General features: G+C 32.5%; 1 protein-coding gene across 1 annotated transcript in view; it reads right to left on the minus strand.

The window, feature by feature from the left end:
• Positions 1-11,125: 11,125 nt before the first annotated feature.
• rsh (Rap GTPase activating protein radish) overlaps positions 11,126-17,660 on the minus strand; it is a 212,330-nt gene continuing 205,795 nt past the window's right edge. Inside the window, exons 14-18 of the mRNA XM_088268421.1 lie at positions 16,916-17,077; positions 14,669-14,820; positions 13,658-13,779; positions 12,387-12,569; positions 11,126-11,665 (exon numbers count right to left, since the gene is read on the minus strand). Of these exons, the coding sequence (XP_088124547.1) occupies positions 11,150-11,665; positions 12,387-12,569; positions 13,658-13,779; positions 14,669-14,820; positions 16,916-17,077 (1,135 nt within the window). The 3' untranslated portion in view covers positions 11,126-11,149. The remainder of the gene's footprint in view (positions 11,666-12,386; positions 12,570-13,657; positions 13,780-14,668; positions 14,821-16,915; positions 17,078-17,660) is intronic.

Genomic DNA, 17,660 nt, shown 5'->3' on the forward strand with positions numbered 1-17,660 from the left:
AAATCAAAATACTTGATTTTTCAGGAGAACGATTTTAAAGTTTAAAAATATAACACAATGTTTTAAAAATAAATATCAAGCCACTTATTGAAGTTTTTACTGTGCAACAAATATTTTTAGGTAAAACCTGAAGGTTTTTTCTACATTTGAAAAATATTTCATTTATTTATAAAAATAATTAAACAATACATTTTCTTCAAAATGCAAAAACAACATTTTCTACCCTGTAGCGGGTAAATATTAAGTTAAAAATATGCCTCTTTTGCTGGGATATAGTACATTTTCTGGGCATTCTGAAAACATGCACAACTGAAAATTGACGGTTTTTGATTTATGACGTTCTTGAAAGGAGTGAGCGATATGTATTACATATTCTCTACATCAACACGTAGTTGTACAAATAATGTTGTATCTACATAAAAACATGAGTATGTTACGATTCACGAATAAGTTATCGAGGCTACAAATATATCTGGGATAATGCATTACATGATTTATATCAAAACATGATTTATGTCAAAATTATCGATGTTTTGAAAAATCATATTTACTGGTGTAAATGTTTTTTTTTTACTTGCGAAAATATGTTGCTTATAGCAACGACTGCGATTTAAAATTATAAAAAAAGTTTAAAAAAAAGTAAATTAAAAAACTCACTCCTGGATAGGTTAAATAGTGTTGTCAACACTCTTTTTATCATCTATCGTTCACTTTGTGTAATACCACTTTAATAAACACTAATTCGTGACTACTTGTTTCGGAATAAACATTCCATCATCAGGTCATTAAAATAAAATTATTACGGTCTGACATTTGTACAATAGTAAAATATTGAAAGAGAGAAAGAAGACCAATGAATACCGTAATAATTTTATTTTAATGACCTAATGATGGAATGATTATTCCGAAACCGGTAGTCACGAATTGGTGTTTATCAAAGTGGTATTACACGAAGTGAACGATAAGAAGAGTGTTATATTACCATACCGCAAAGTAAACAATGATTTTAATATACAAAAAAATATTGTTGTTGCCCAAAAGTCAATAATGAAAATAATACTTCAAGTTCCGAAACGGAAAGAAGAAGAAGAATACATATTCCGTTTCCGATGTAAATTTTACGCACAATGAATATATTTAAACATAACTCTATGACGACGACATAATTATTTGGCACTACTTGACAAAAGTCTCTCGCATTCATGAATTTACCTCACGAAATGTCCCCGACTAAACTCTTGAAATAAACATTTTACATAGGTACCTACTTACTACCTACCCATGCTCTGCTATAATCTAACATTATTATGACTTTTGGCGGGCTAGAGTCTAAGATGTATTTTCGGAAATATTTTCACTATTTATAATTTTGTCTAATAAATTGCACATAATAGAATAAGCATGATGATTTGTTATGAAAAACTAGCAAAATTAATATATTCTGGAAATATTTAGATTTCATCAGCTTCAAATTTGGAACGGATCATTGTCAGACGGGAGGAATATCTAATTTAACATACTAAACCTATTAAGGATTGTATTAGACTCGTTTTGTGTTTATAACAGCCGATACAATCAATATATTCGTTCATCATTTTCATTTGGAAAATTCGCCTTCGCAAATACGTTGTTTTCGTAAGTTGGTAATGAATGACGTCACAAAAACGATGGACATATTTTAATATTGGTAACATTGGTAATTATTGGCGGCTCTATTTGTTGATGTCTATGGTCCACCCTCCCACTTCCCCTCCCCACATATTTGTATAACACAAATGATAGTGTAGTGGTAAATAAACAATTCATACTACTTCTATTACATCTCTATAAACCATGGACAATAGACCATATGACGTCATAAAACGTTGGATGGCGGAAATTTGATGACGTATGCGAACGCACGTTTTTCGTTTTATTCATATATCTAAAGTTTTAACCTTGATATCTCCCTTAGTTCTCTACAGATTTCAATAAGAATGTTATCGATAGTATTGTTGTTTCATATATTTTTGTATTCATTCACAAGCATTGAAATGAAACATTAATAATGTGTGTTTTCTTTTTTCTTTCATTTCCATTTAAGCATACTGAGCTACAGTGATGCGTGACTAGGTACAGATAGTCATGAATAAAATTACCTTTTACCCCAGAACTCAAATTACATGTACACTTGTATATTTATATTTTAAGGAAAATAAAGTTTTTTTTAATTTCCGTATTTTGGCGCCTTCTACCATCCTAGCAGGGCTGCCTCTTATAATAATTGTACTAAAAATTACCTACTTCAAAAAATTATTAATTTTATTCCAAAATTATATTTTAACCTGCATTTGAAATTTAAATTCAGATTACATCTTGACTCCTTTAAACATCGTTTTGTTTTGAAAAATACAAATTAAATAACACAAAAATTATTATATACAATATGTATTCTTAGTAAATGGTTGTAGATAGTATATTGCCAGTATGTGAGTTTGTTAAAAAGGTAGTAAAATAAAAGACACAAGCCATATCTAAATAAATTTTACTGCTTTTTTTTGCATACATTCAATAATCCATCATAAAAATGCATAGTTATTGATAGAGCAGTTGTGAGAACAGTCATTTTATCAGTTTATTAGTGCAACAAAATTTATAAACAGTTATTACAACACTCTTATAACATTTAAACTTATGATTCAAAATATTTATAGTGAATGACGCTTTTAAGGAATTGATTTGAAAAGTCAGTGACAAATTTATTTGTAGTGAGATCATTGAAGTCAGGGGTAGGCTGTCAGTATGCCAACAAAAAGGGCTCCCATACATCAAATTTCAGTAATTGACCACGTGACAACGAACAAATGTGTCTGCTGTGAGATTATCAGTGTGATATTTATGATTTGACAAAATAATAATTTAAAAATTAAATTTCTAGGGATTCTCAGATTACGTTATTTTTTGTTTTGAGCATGGCTTATTAACATCTGTTTAAATAAACACAAAGCAGATTTTTTTGGTCATCTGTGATACGGTTAAAGTGTTCTGCAGCTAATCAATAATGAATAAAAATCTTAAGATACAGCTTTGCATTAAGCTTTTTATTATTATACATTGATGTATTACTGAGACTCCATTCCATCAAGTTATTATAAAAAAGTAAAGTGACAAGACTATTTTACACAAAGTTATTTGATGTTTTGATTTGACATTAACTTTGTGGAATTAAATATACAAATAAAACACATCCACAAGATCAAATCTTGAGTTTATTAATGTAAACACAACTAGTTTTGAGAACATTTGTAGTTGTCAAAACTACTCGCGTTTGCATCAGCAAACTCAAAAAGCGGTCTTGTAGAAGTTTTTATTTTATTTTTATATTTAAATAAAAGTTATGAAGCTTCAAAAAGCATTTCTTGAAAATTACAAAAAATGAGTTTCGACATCTTGCGAATGATACAAAGAAGCAATGATGCTATTTAAAAAATAAATGCACACTTCTGGTAAAGGGTTTTGATCACTATGTATTGTGCACTGTAAATAATTTAAACAGATGTTACAAACAAAAAATGTTACAATCAACAGATGGAAATATTTTCTATTGTTCATGTTCCACAGTCCTTTTACAATGCCAATAATGAAGTAATTCTGGTTTTATAAGAAATTTAATAAAAAATGTATTTGACACATCATATAAACACATCATTGGCAGTTTTTTCATCACCCTGACCCTAATTATACTCAATTATTATTGCACCCTGACCCTTATTGCATTTGTGTATAAATTAGGCACAGAGTATAGAAATAAGTACAGACAAACTATATGAAAATATACACAACGACAGTCTGCCGCCTGACCCTCAGTATACTAATCACAAGTAACCGCAAACCCAATTCCCATCTGTACAATGTTTTTGGTGTCTCTTGCACTCTATCAAAAGTAAGCAAATATAACGCTTATCAGCGTCTCCTGCTCTCTACGAACAGTATGTAAAAGACGCTTTTAAATGTTTCCCGCAAACAATGTGTTAATAAGCCCATAGTAGCTCCCTTCAGCCCATCCCTAGTTCGACTATCGTATATTGCCTGATTTGTAAGTAATTTAGATGACAATGATCATTGTTGTAAGAGTGAATTCCTTAGAAGCTCATTACACCATATAATGAAATGTTTGTTTATATAGTAACATAAATATTCAACACTTATACGTTTATTATAATACAATAATATTTGTATGCGTCATCAGATGACCACTACTTGAACATGGAAATAGAAACACCTTCTGAAGTATATATTTCTCAAACAAAATACAGTCATCATAGATTCCACACTTTAGAAGAGTGAACACGTTATATATTATTGATTAATTAATATACTCATTTTTTACACGGATATCCACAGTAAAATATTTTGTTATGATAGGCGTATAGGTACATCAAACACCACATATATAATTCCATTAAACGGCAATTGAATAAACGTACACCAATTTATGTACATTTGAGAATGTCGAACTATACACAAAATTACGGTATATTTCATTTTATCAAGAAAACCACCAAGATATAACGTTGACTAGAAATTAGAATTAAATATACAATAATTTACTAACATGTAATATCGTTGATATTTGCAATTCATAAATATGTTTCAAGCAATCTGAAAATATAAGGGCCAAGACAGAATTGCCTTCATATTATATTCACAAAGTACGGTGAAAGAGTATGACTTAGTCTGACATTTGAAGTTTATGTACAAAATAGCTAAAGTTAAAAAATACAGAAAGTTACATTAACTCATTTTTTATTTAAAAAGAAATCAAGGATAGACGAAAAGTACATTAAATTGCATTTGTGTTTAAATTAAGCACAGAGAATAGAAATAAGTACAGACAAACTATATGAAAATATACACAATGTATTTGTTGATAAAATATAATGTCTGAAAACATATTTTAAAGGGGATTGTAAAGTGGTATTTTTAAAGAAATTTCCAAAAACGAAAACCCTTAATTTACAAATGATGTATTTACGAAATTAAATCCAAAGGCAAAAAAGATTAATATCAATCGAATGTCATTAACATTGTAATATATTTATGTTTTGTATTGACATTTTTTGGTGGAATTGCATTTCATATGATGAAACAACAAATGTATAGTTTTCCCACTTTTATTTTATTTGACCAGGGTTTCATCGTTACTAATATCATCAGACGGGTCTAATGAGGCTGGTAAAACCAGTCCGATGATGTCGATAATGATGAAACCTGGTCACTGGTCAAATAAATTAAAAGTGGAAAAAAATTATAAAGATGTTGTTTTATTATGTAGTAATATAGCATTGAAAAGGAAAAGAACTTTGAATGTCAAAATGATGGCATTTTATTAGAAGTATGATAACGAAATTTGATAAGTAATTATTTAATATTTTAGATTTAATTTTATAAATACATAATTTGTAGGTTTGTAGTTTATGATAAAAGATGTATCCATGAAAGTACCATACTTTGATTCCCTTTAAACATGAAAAAAACGGATTATAATATTGATATAATGTATATAGAACTTTTATTTAAATAATACATGAAATTTTAAAAATAATTTGAAATTAACAAAGACTCCCAGACATGATCAGAAAAATCGGTCAAGTTTAAGTCACTTTTCAGTTTCAGTGCAGCAGAACAACATTTATTAGCGTACATATTTGAAATACAATACAACACATATAACATATAATACGCACACCAAGTATAACTGACTGACAAACTTACATTTTACTGATCATTTTCAGGTGTCTTACAAAAATTTCCAGTAAAATTTTGACACATAATACTGTTTTTAATTTACAAGTCAATATTTTTTATAAATCATAAGATTTAACAAAATTTCACATTTTAGTATTAAATTTAGCAAATAGAGAACACAGTGACCGACGAAAACCAAATTACATTGGTCCCAAGTGAAATATTATACATTGATTATAATAATATTACTCGGTATGGTTAAAAGATTAATGAAATTCCACGGTAACAAAATGGTCAGTATGAAACCATAGTCTTTTCTACTAATTGAAATCAATCATTTGATCGCATATTGAACACACAATATGTTATGTGACGATTAGCAATCCTCAGCATTGAGAAACCAGCTCATGAAAAGGGTTGTGAGTTTCTAGTACTTGGAATTATACATTACAGATTATGGCAGCTTTTATAAAAACTGAGAGTGTGTTTTAAGACTTGAGTGTAAAGGCTATCTAGAAATTGCAACTATACTCAGTGAAGACCATGCCTTCATTTTATCTATTCTCCTATATAGGTGTAAAAAATATGGCACCTTACAAAGGCCCAGAAGAGATGTATGTTTAGTTTTGAGAAAAAAGTGGCAAAGATGAATTTTAGGCGTGTGGTGGTGGAACGTGAAATAAAGATATGGGATGCAGCAACCCACGATTACAACTTTTGCCAAGAAAAAGTATTTCAGTTGGCTGGTCTTGCACTCCAAATGCCTCCATCAGGTTCTCACTGCCCAAGACATCTTCTCCTGACATATTTTACCATTCCTGTATGAGACAAGGGCTGACTGGGAGGACATAATGGAGCTAGCAGCTATCATAGGGGGGGAATATAGATCAAGTGAGATAATATTATCTCGCCATATTACACTGTGTTGTTCAAACTTCATGTTTACCTGGCAATGTACAAGGCAAAGTATTTTAGTAGGTCCTTTATTTCACCGAATATAATGCAAGTTCAGTTTTGCATGAAAGTGCATAGTAGACTGCCATCTATCGGGTAGTCTTCTCACCAACTGCAAACTAATGTAGGTATCAGTATTAGTAGATATTTTCAAATACTTGTTCGATCAATTCAATCAATTCAGCTTGTTCTAATGCTTTTTTGTGATACGCACATTTAAAAATGATATTTCAGGTTTATGAGAATGGATAAATGGAAGTGAACGAGATATAATCAAGTCGAGAGAATGGCAGGTGGGAGGATGTTTTGGAACGGCAAACAAGAACTTAATGCAAAACTGTGGGCTGACAGCTAGCACGATGGCTGATGATATCGACAATACTGCCAGAAAGAAATAATTGAGTAAGGCTCAGAACCGCAAGGAATGGAAGGCATTGAAGAAGACCTTCACTGAAGAGTGTTGAGGTTTGAATTTCGGGTATTGCGCTGTCACAAACTATGTGCCAAACACCCGTTAGGCGTTATCAAAGTGGTCACAGACTTGTAAACTGTGTTTTTTTTTAAATTCACAACAGCTGAAAATTTCTTGGCTTGATTATCATTAGAAAATTACAAATAATTACATTAATATTACATAAAACATTTTTGATGAGTTAAGATTTTTCTATTTAGAGAGTTCCTGGTGGAAAATGATAAAAGATTCTATAAAAAATGTCAATCGTAAAACATCATAGAGTCTGCAAAGGTGTATAAAAAAGTCACTTTTCTTGTACTCTAAAATTACGGTTATAACATTAGTATAAATATCAATTATTGTATAAATTTTAATTAATTTGGCTTGAATATCAAACGCATAGTATTATTTTTATATAACCAAAGAGAAAAGTTTTCTAGTTGAAGAATTTTAGAAGTGATAGTAAAAAATATGACAAATTCTGAACTAAAGTTTGTATCACATTATGTAAAGTGAAACCTCATAATTCATTATATAATTTGTTATGATAGAATACTGAGTAAGAGGGCTTGTGCACTACATGGAATTATACCGTCCGGCAGTCCGGTTTTGAAAAATAAAAATGACTACGACAGTTTAGCGTGATCGAATTTACGCGAAACGTGTTTACGCACCGATGAAGAACACCGATCCGAAGAAAGATGGACAAAAGCACAAGCCAATCCAAGCCAATCATCATTTATAAACGCTTACTGACGTGCCGGACGGTAAAATTCCGTGTAGTGGACAAACGCCCTATAACATGCTATGACGGGTTGGAAAAGTCATGCAGGATTCTACAGGCCTGCTTTGAATGTTCTGTGAGAGTACGGGGAAGGCAAAACCTTAACATGTATTTTTGATTCCAAGAAAAGGTTAAAATTTGACAATATGTTGGGTTCCACTATAAATGCAACTTTTTTAAAATACAAATTTTGGATTTTGACACACATCCAATAGTTGTGCAATTTTGATTTCACATGTAACCAAAAATGACAGAAATAAAACAAAATGTCAAACATTCATTTTGAATAGAACTACTTAAGTTTATTCTAATTAAGAAATTACACTAGTTTGGGGAGATCACCCCTACCACTGATGGGTGATAGAACACGTTTACTTTATCAAAAATATTTATGAAGAGTTATAATGCCGATATCATGAGTATTTATAAAGTTTATAAAAATTCCTGAACATGAATTGAATAATGCATTACGCAAAATTGACCAGAATGTCACGTTCGAGAATATACTTTGTGATAATTTTTGGTGACGGAGATAATAAAAAACAATTTATTAAAATTTAAATTATGTCGGATTCACATAAAATGATAATTTGGAATACACGAAAAACTGAATGATGTCATGAAAAGTCTTCGAAGTAACAAATGACATTTTAAAAAAGACGTTTTTTACCATCAAAGTTTTTAAGTATAAAAACATTGTCAACATTTTTAAATTTCATATCTTCTATAGATTTAATAATATACTTATGGTAACACCTTAATTATGTAAATGTGACAAACAATTTATGTTATAATTACTAGATATTACGTTAAATATCATCGTAAAGTCTGACAGATTTTACACACAATAATGAATGACATGACAGATAGACGTAAAGCACTTACTTTAGTAAACAGAGCACATGAACACAAATATACTTTATCCACTTATTTCCCTATGCAACACTTTAAATCTTTACATTACGCAACTTAAGGACAAAATCAACAATTTGTAAATATGTTTTGTGTGTATATAATGAAGACGTTTTAAGAAAAATCACAAAAATACATGTAGTGGAATAAAAGTATAATGAAATATAAAAATATTTAAGGGCTATGAGGTTGAAATAAACTAGCATTTTACAAAATTTGTACAAATATCACCGTGAAAGTGTTTATTTATTATTACTATTATTTATAAATTCCTTGAAAGTATTAAGAAATGATTCAAATATAAGAAATCAAAAAGTACACACTGACTAATAAACAACGACAATTAAAACAACATTTTAAAATGCTTTGAAATAAATATAAAAACAATGACACCAATTCACACATATTTTTATTTGCTATCTTCATCTTCATGTAAATATATTTTTACAAAATAAAATATGAAATATAGATAATAATTAACTATTTCAGCGGTTCTTTACTAACAATTTTTTTTGAGAAGTTGCAAATAATTGACGATCTAGAATTCATACATAAATTTACATTAAAAAGCAAAGTATGATATCTAGTTCAATGGTTTGATAAATATTTTTGAGGTGTTTTTGTCTCAATATACAAATAAAACACGTTACTTTGTGAACGAGATGTGATTTGGTAGACCTGTGGTCTTACAGTTGCTGCAAATGTTTGCATTGTTCAACCACCGATGCTGCCCAGAATTGTCGCTCACAAATTGGCAAGGTAGACAACTTCACTACTATAACAGGTCTCTTGCAAGACAAAAATATTTATTGTACTTATAATAAAGTAATCTTGACTTCACATTTGCGTGATTATATTATGAGACCTCCCTCCTTCGAGATCTTATACTTCATATCAATGTATTGTATTTACATATTTAATCATAGAATACAACAGCTATGAGACTTTACACACATAATACACCTCCTCTACGCCTCTTTATTTTGAAAGTGTATTCACAATAATACCAAACAAGTTTCTTATATGGTCATAAAGAACCGCTGAAAATTTGAATAATGTGCATTCAAATAATACTGCGTAATTCATAAAAATCATCATAAATGTTAATAAGGTTTTCTAATACATCATAATTTATCAAAAAGAAAACGATGATCCTCATTACCACTGAAATCTGCTTAAAACATTGCATAAATTTATTTAAGCTATAAATGTATTTTTTTTTTACAATAGAAGATAATTTATAATATACAGTAATTGAGTGCAAGACAAGATACACTTATACCTAAGCACATAAAAATTATTTTTAATCTAACACAGAGTTTTAATTCATAGTATACGTAAATAAATAAATAAAACGTAGTATCTACAATGTGCATTAAAAGTATTGTCGTTAATAAGTGCTTATAATTATTTCATTGGTGTTAAGGCTACAATTAAAGTAATAAATAACCAAAATTGAAGCAATAAAAATAAATACTGTCACATTCTTAATAGCGAGTGAAAATAAAATTATATTTAATGATAATATTTGGCATAGTATCAATATTAAGCATATCTCAGTGGTAACACGATGTTACAAAAGTAGCTTACAAGATTCATTACTATAAGTGTATATCTTAACTTAACAGGCGAGATAATAATATTTGCACGGTACGCAGAAACAAACAGCACAATGAATACACACTCAATGCGATACATTTAGTGTTTGCGGTAAATGCTGTATATGTCGCAATTATACAAACGGCGAGATTGTCCAAATTACATTAACGTATTAGTTAATAACATGATGATATATTCGGATAATATTAATGAACATGTTATATGTTGATTTATTCTTTTTAAATACATATACATAAAATATTATAATCTTTTCGATACATATGTATAATAAATATTTTAAATGTGTCTTTTTTTAATTTATCAGTCACTTTTATGAAAAATATTTTCTTCAATAGAATTAGAATACACGATAAGCGCGCGACCGACACGCGACTAGTGCGGGCCAGCCGACATCAGTCCGATGTTGCGTCGTGTCGGATCGCACTCGTGTCTGACGGCCGCTCGTCGCTACTGCTCTTGCGTGGAAAAGTTACCAATATTTAGTACGGATTCGGGAATACCGTTTACGAATCTGACAATCGTTACTATCATTTTTAAACATTGAAGAATTTGAAAAACCACAATGTTAGCTGTCGGATAAAATAAGTGAATTCCACAAAGACTTATCGGACAAAACCTAGAGTGTTGTATTGTTTTGTTAGTTCGAGACGTTATGAGTAAGTTTGTTACCTCAATTTTTTTTACTTCTAATCAATTATTTAAAGTCCATAATCGAAGCTTTCCCATTCGGAGAACCTAGAGTCTTGTTTTTGAAGCTTCTGCTGGCAGGCCTCCAAGTAACTGTCCTGAATGCGGTACATCCCCGAGTTAGCTTGGAACATCAGCGTTTCTAAAATCCTCTCGTTCTTGATGGCTTTCGAAGGCAACACCACTTTGATCAATTCCTGAGGAGAAATTCTATAAAGTTTCAGGTCCCTGGCCAATCTGTCCATGACGCATTTGAACTCCAACTTGGCGTCCAGTTTGGACGAGGTCTTTGTGCGTATCTTGTGGCGGGCCCAGCTGAGCATGGCCTCGAACTTGCGCACTTCGGGGCAGTCCAAGTTTCTGCACATGATCATCTGGACCATTGATTCGGATAGATTGAGAAACTCGGGTGTTTGGAAGAGGGCAAAAGCTCTTTGCTCTATGAAGGCTAGAATCATGTTAACTAACTCAGAAGCAGAAGTGTAACGCCAATAGTAGTTCTCCAGTGACACCAGCATCGTGCATACCTGCAAATAGAAACAATTCGTTAGTCCTAATAAGAAACTCTCTCACTGTTCCTAAGCTTTACACCAGTAGGAACTAATAAGTAGTAATTTGTTCAAGCTGAGTACTCACTTATAAAGGTTTAATCAGATTTCTTGTATTGCATAAAATGCAAGAGGTTCAAATCATTTTGCTTGAATTTAAATTCCATTATTCAAATAATGTCCACAATTTGGATAGAGGCTAGAATTAACTAACACATTTGGGACTCTTCACTTTTTTAATACACTTCGGACGAGACAGGTATTTCTACCCGTTGGTTGGTTGATTGATGCTTAAGGACCGGAAGGGTATTTTTACCTTCTGTGCTGGCCTTATTTCAAAGGCAGAAAAGAAGGAATATTCCAATGTTTTTGTGTGAATATTGTATACCAATCTCTTTGTTAAGGTCTTAACTTTATGTACATATTTATCAAATCCCGTCGCCAGCAGTTAAAAAAAATCTAAAATACGTTAAAATCAAAATCCAAATTCTTAATAACAGCAGATCTTCAGCATATTTTGCTTTTAAATATAATAACCTTACAGGCTTTTGAATGGCTTTAGTGTAACCATAGGTTGGCAACCATTTTTGGCCTAATGCCCCCTGCCAAAATAATGCATGCTGCCAGAATGTTCTCCTCAAGTCGAAATATGTCAGGCTGTGCTAATGTGATGAAAACTTAAAAACAATTTGTTTCTTACCACATCAATGCGTAAGAACTGCTTTGCATGGTGGAAGCATGCTTGCAGCAGTTCAGGTAGGTCGTAGTGCTCAGCAGCGCATATCAGGCCCGGAATGGATGCGCAGGTGAGTGGGCAACTTCCGGTGTGGAGGTAGTCCAGCAATATTCGGAATGTATCCGGGTCAAACTCTATTATTGAGAACTGGAAACAAAATACACCATTTTCACATTACTATATAGCAATCGCAATGTCAAAACATGAGTTACAGGAGAGAAACTACCAGCAATATTTATCTGATTTAACCACAAGGAATTTTTAAAAGGACAATGGTATGCGCATGTGAGGAGCATAGACTCCATCCAGACTTCCCCACATCGCACTGCATGGCCAACCTCAAGGTAGATGACTCCCTGGCAGACCAAAGAGATGGATTGACAACTGAGAATTAACATTGCAGGAGGATAATCCCTCTTAAAAACAGGTCACAAGGTCTACACCGAGAAAAAGAAGAAGAAGAAGGAACTGTAGTTTGAAGACATATCATAGTCATACAGGAGAAAGTGACCAAGTGCATTGTTTTACGAAAAGGTGATCATTGAATATTTGATATCTTACTAGCTTAATATTGCCCTGAAAAAATCCCAAAGGATTTTAAACTTGGAAGTATAATATATTGACTTGGTAAAAATGACTAACTGCATTGATGTTTATTTTCATGCCAAGCAAAAGTGACTCAAATGGCTCTCCTGAACATTTTACGTTTTGGTAGTTGGTCACTTTCCCCTGTACGACTATGATATGCAACTACGAGCGTCCTTGCTATTGTTGCTAAACTCCCTTTCCCCGTATATAGTAGGTAAATACCATGCTTTCTTCATTTCTTTTCCTGTATATCAGAAATGTCCTTCACCCTGGGTTCTTACATTTACATTATGCATATTCCGTCAACCTGATCACCGCTATCAAAAAATATAAGTTTTTTGCCGGATTTTGAGTATGATGCATCCAAAGACAAACTAATTTTAATATTATTCTTCTTCCGGTGACATATCAGGTCCTCCTGACATTGACGATCACTCTTGAGTGACCTTCACTATCCTGCCTCTCGGAACAATTCCCCCATTCTTCTTATCCTAATCCAAACTCTTATATTTAGAAGCCAGGATATCTGCTATCTTCTAACTCATTCTTAACTTTCCATTTCACGATAAGTTAGAGTAAAGTGGATATAAGAGTGAAAAACCTCATATGCTATACATATTTATTTTAAGTAAGTGATTAATTACTACCTCTGTCTGTGCAAGCTTGGCTCTGTCAACTTTCTGGGCATCAGCGCATACGGAAAGCCTCGGTACGGCTAGCGCAGTTCCGGCGCGTTCTCCTCCACCACCTTTATTCCCTCCTTCCTTATCTGCAAATAAAATTGGATTTTTTATTTCAATAATAATAATGGATAATTAATGGAGAGTCGTTTTCAGGAAAAACTCAAATGACCATGACTTAAGCCTCCCCCTATAGTCCATGTTTCCACTGACAATAAATGAGAAACAGGTCCTACCACCTCTTCTTCCTTTGATGTTGAGATAGTTTGTCATGGCAAGCATTCCTCGGCCGTCCTCTGCTCCTATTTCCAACTACATCCGCCTCATAAATTTGTTTTGTTCTTTCCTCACTCAGAGGACAGCCAAAGTAGTTTCAGAAGGACAGACTTGCGTTCATAACGCGGCCCAATGCCCTAGAGCAGTGCTCCTCAACTGGTGTGCCATGAGCCAGATACAGATATAGATACAAGTGTGCCATGGTCAAATTCAATGTATTTGACATTTTACAATTTTTCATTATGTATTTAATAACCCATTACCTATTATTTTTCAAAATATTTGTCTATTTAATTTTTTTTTGTAAAGAATAATTATTTGCATTTTCAAACTACTGCATTTTCAAACAAATTACATTTTTAAACAAGGCAAAGCATTTGTCACACTTTATTTTTATTTTTATGAATTTTAAATAATGAAATGCAATTTAGTAGAATATAAAAACCAGTGTTCGATTTTAATATTTAATATATATATTCAAATGGAGTTCTACAAATTAATCTCCAAATCTATAAATAAAAATAATCATTATAACTAAATAAATTTACAATAGTATTTTGTGCATTTGGTGTGCCGCGGAATTCTAGGAAGATTTTTGGTGTGTCGTAGGTGAGAAAAAGTTGCGGAACACTGGCCTAGAGAACTCCTTGCTTCTTGCCAAATGCCATACTAAAAGTAAAGTAAGTAAGTAGTGTGCCTTACTTGAGCAGTCCTGCGAGGAGGCCCACTTCTTCTTGTCGTCGGCGCTGAGGTGCGCCTGCTGCTTGCGGATGGAGCGCCCCCAGCCGGCCGTCAGGGTCCCCAGGCGAGAGAAGGCCCTCTTTACCATCGGGGAGCTTGGCACACTCTTTGGTCTGCAAATCGACACAACATAACTAGCAACCACTTGATCTTCTTTACGTGCCACAATCTATGTAATGATCTTTGTAAGGAATATGGGTATGTTGGTGATATATAGCTGAACAATATCCTGCTGAATATTGATCTGTTAAGAAGTATTCCGAAGCGGGATTCTTCTACATCTTAACCCTTTCCAATACGACCATTTTTTCTCATAATTGATCGGCTACTCTGATCAAAAAAATTCGACGGTTTTCTACCGTTAAAATAAATATTTTGGTTCCCTAATTTTGGGACACTCTGTCTGGCAATTCGTATGACCATGTTAATTAAGATTAACTGTATTTATCTGAAATATTTTTTGGTAGAATATACTCAGTGATTAAAGTTATACCTGCGCCGGGGGGCCAGACATTGTGGCCCATGGAGCTGCCTACAAGAATCATACAGGCCAGAATGTCTGGCCTACAGTGTGGTAAGAGTTAAGCAATAGTATTCTTGCTTATTTTAGATTTTTGTTAATGTACACGCCTTAAATTTGAGTTTTGTAATGTGTATATTAATTATAAATAAATAAATTTAATTGAATTGAATTGAAACTGGTGACAACAACATATCCGGAATCGTGTAGATGCCCGCATAGTCTGGCAAGTATGCATGTCTCTCTTACAAACATGCCACTCACTTAAAGCTACCTAGTAATACTTATTTATAATATACCAAACTCAAAGTTCTAGCGAGTTATTAGTGATCATCTTCCACAACCTTAGTAAATATCAATTGGTTTGCTTCTTTCATGGTCAGTCTCCATCCTCTGCACGTCTTTTCAACTTGACGTACCCGCTACAGCGTATGTCGCACATAATATGGTCCATGTAGGTCAAGCGGGTTCGTCCTCTGTAGTTTGTGCCTTAACTCATCGCTCACTCCTTTCAAGAACGTCATAAATCAAAAAACTTTATTTTTCAGGGGAACGTTTTTAAAGTTTAAAAATATAATACAATGTATTAAAAATAAATATAAAGCCACTTATTGAACTTTTTACTATTCAACAGATCTTTTAAGGTAAAACCTGAATGTTTTTTCTCTATTTGAAAAATATTTAGTTCATTAAAAAAAAAATTAAACAATACCTTTTCTTTAAAATGTAAAAACGTGTAGCGAGTTATTATTAAGTAAAAAATATGCCGCTTTTGCTGGGATATAGTACATTTTCTGGGCATTCTGAAAACATGCACAACTGAAAATTGATGATTTTTTATATATTATATGACGTTGTTGAAAGGAGTGAACGACATGCTCTCCGCAATTGCAAGAAGCAGGCCTGGGTGTCTTATATTACAGACTATCTATTTGTCCCAAATTTTCAGCAGCAGCACTCAAAATGTTTTTCAGGCGTTTCCCAGTATGCGAAATAATCCAGGTTCGGATCTTACATGCAAATAAAAGAGTTTCTGCCAAATAAAAGCTGTCTAAACCCAATCAAAGATGGCCGCTTTGAACTCAATTACGGAACGTCATGAGATGTATCATATATCTACAACTTCTAAAAATTTGAGTAGTGTTTTTCAAGCATGGACAGAGTAGTGAATGTTACACATCGCTCACTCCTTTCAAGAACGTCATAAATCAAAAAACTTGATTTTTCAGGAGAACGTTTTTTAAGTTTAAAAATATAACACAATGTATTATAAATAAATATGAAGCCACTTATTGAACTTTTTACTGTGCAACAGATTTTTTAAATTTAATTAATTAAAAAAAATAATTAAACAATTCCTTTTCTTCAAAATGCAAATACAACATTTTCTGCCCTGTAGCGGGTAAATATTAAGTTAAAAATATGCCTCTTTTGCTGGGATATAGTACATTTTCTGGGCATTCCGAAAACATGCACACCTGAAAATTGATGATTTTTGATTTATGACGTTCTTGAAAGGAGTGAGCGACATGTGTAAAGTAAAGTATCACATAAACCAGCGTACGACATATCATCAGCCCTGTAAATACATATTGTCCAAATTCTTCTTCACCTGTATTGAGATGTCAATACAAATACAACATTCAAAACTATGTAATGAGTGACATCTATATACAGAGTCAGCTTACCTGGCAGATTCAATGTCCGGAACTTGGAGGAAGTTGCTGGTCTTGGGTCTGGCAGCCTGCGGAGATAGCAGGGAGGGCACGGGGCGTGCTAGCAGCTCCGCGACCGGCACTTGTGGCGAGCCGAACCCGGTCTGGATACCGTACAGCATCTCCTGGAACACCCTGTAAAAACAACACCATTTAGAGACATCTATTGGTTAGATGAAAGAAGCTTTTTATTAAACAGAAACTCTTTTATTAGTATGTAAGAAGGAAGATGATATGTCAAAAAATAATGTAATCCAGATTTGTTAACAAGTATTTGGACATACTCAAAATGTTGTATATCTGGATTATCTTCAATTAGGAGTTTTTATTTTTATTTGTTTTTCTTTATTTTAAATTCTTCTGCATTTCACAATATAATATAAATACAAGTAAAAAAAAAAAAAATACAAAAAATCACACAAAGGCATGGCCTGTGTGTGGGTATACATTATATTTAGATTATAGTAAAGGGCACTGACAAGAATACAATAGATGTTATCAGAAATACAATCATTTTATTACATTATTTTTTGATATCTCAACATAGATGAAGAAGAATACGGAAGTCTGGGCATTTACAAGGCTAACGACAGCCATAGGATTGGTGCAGTGATCATTAATTGTGAACTCGTGCATATTGTGTTACGAGTTTGATCGTAACATAGTTTGACCACATGACCAGTGTCTACTATGCCTTATCCTAACCTAACCCTACTAC

The sequence above is a fragment of the Brachycentrus maculatus genome, unplaced genomic scaffold, assembly GCF_059751285.1.
Source record: "Brachycentrus maculatus isolate JH-2025_06_01 unplaced genomic scaffold, ASM5975128v1 h1tg000323l, whole genome shotgun sequence".
NCBI classification, from domain to species: Eukaryota; Metazoa; Arthropoda; class Insecta; order Trichoptera; family Brachycentridae; genus Brachycentrus; species Brachycentrus maculatus.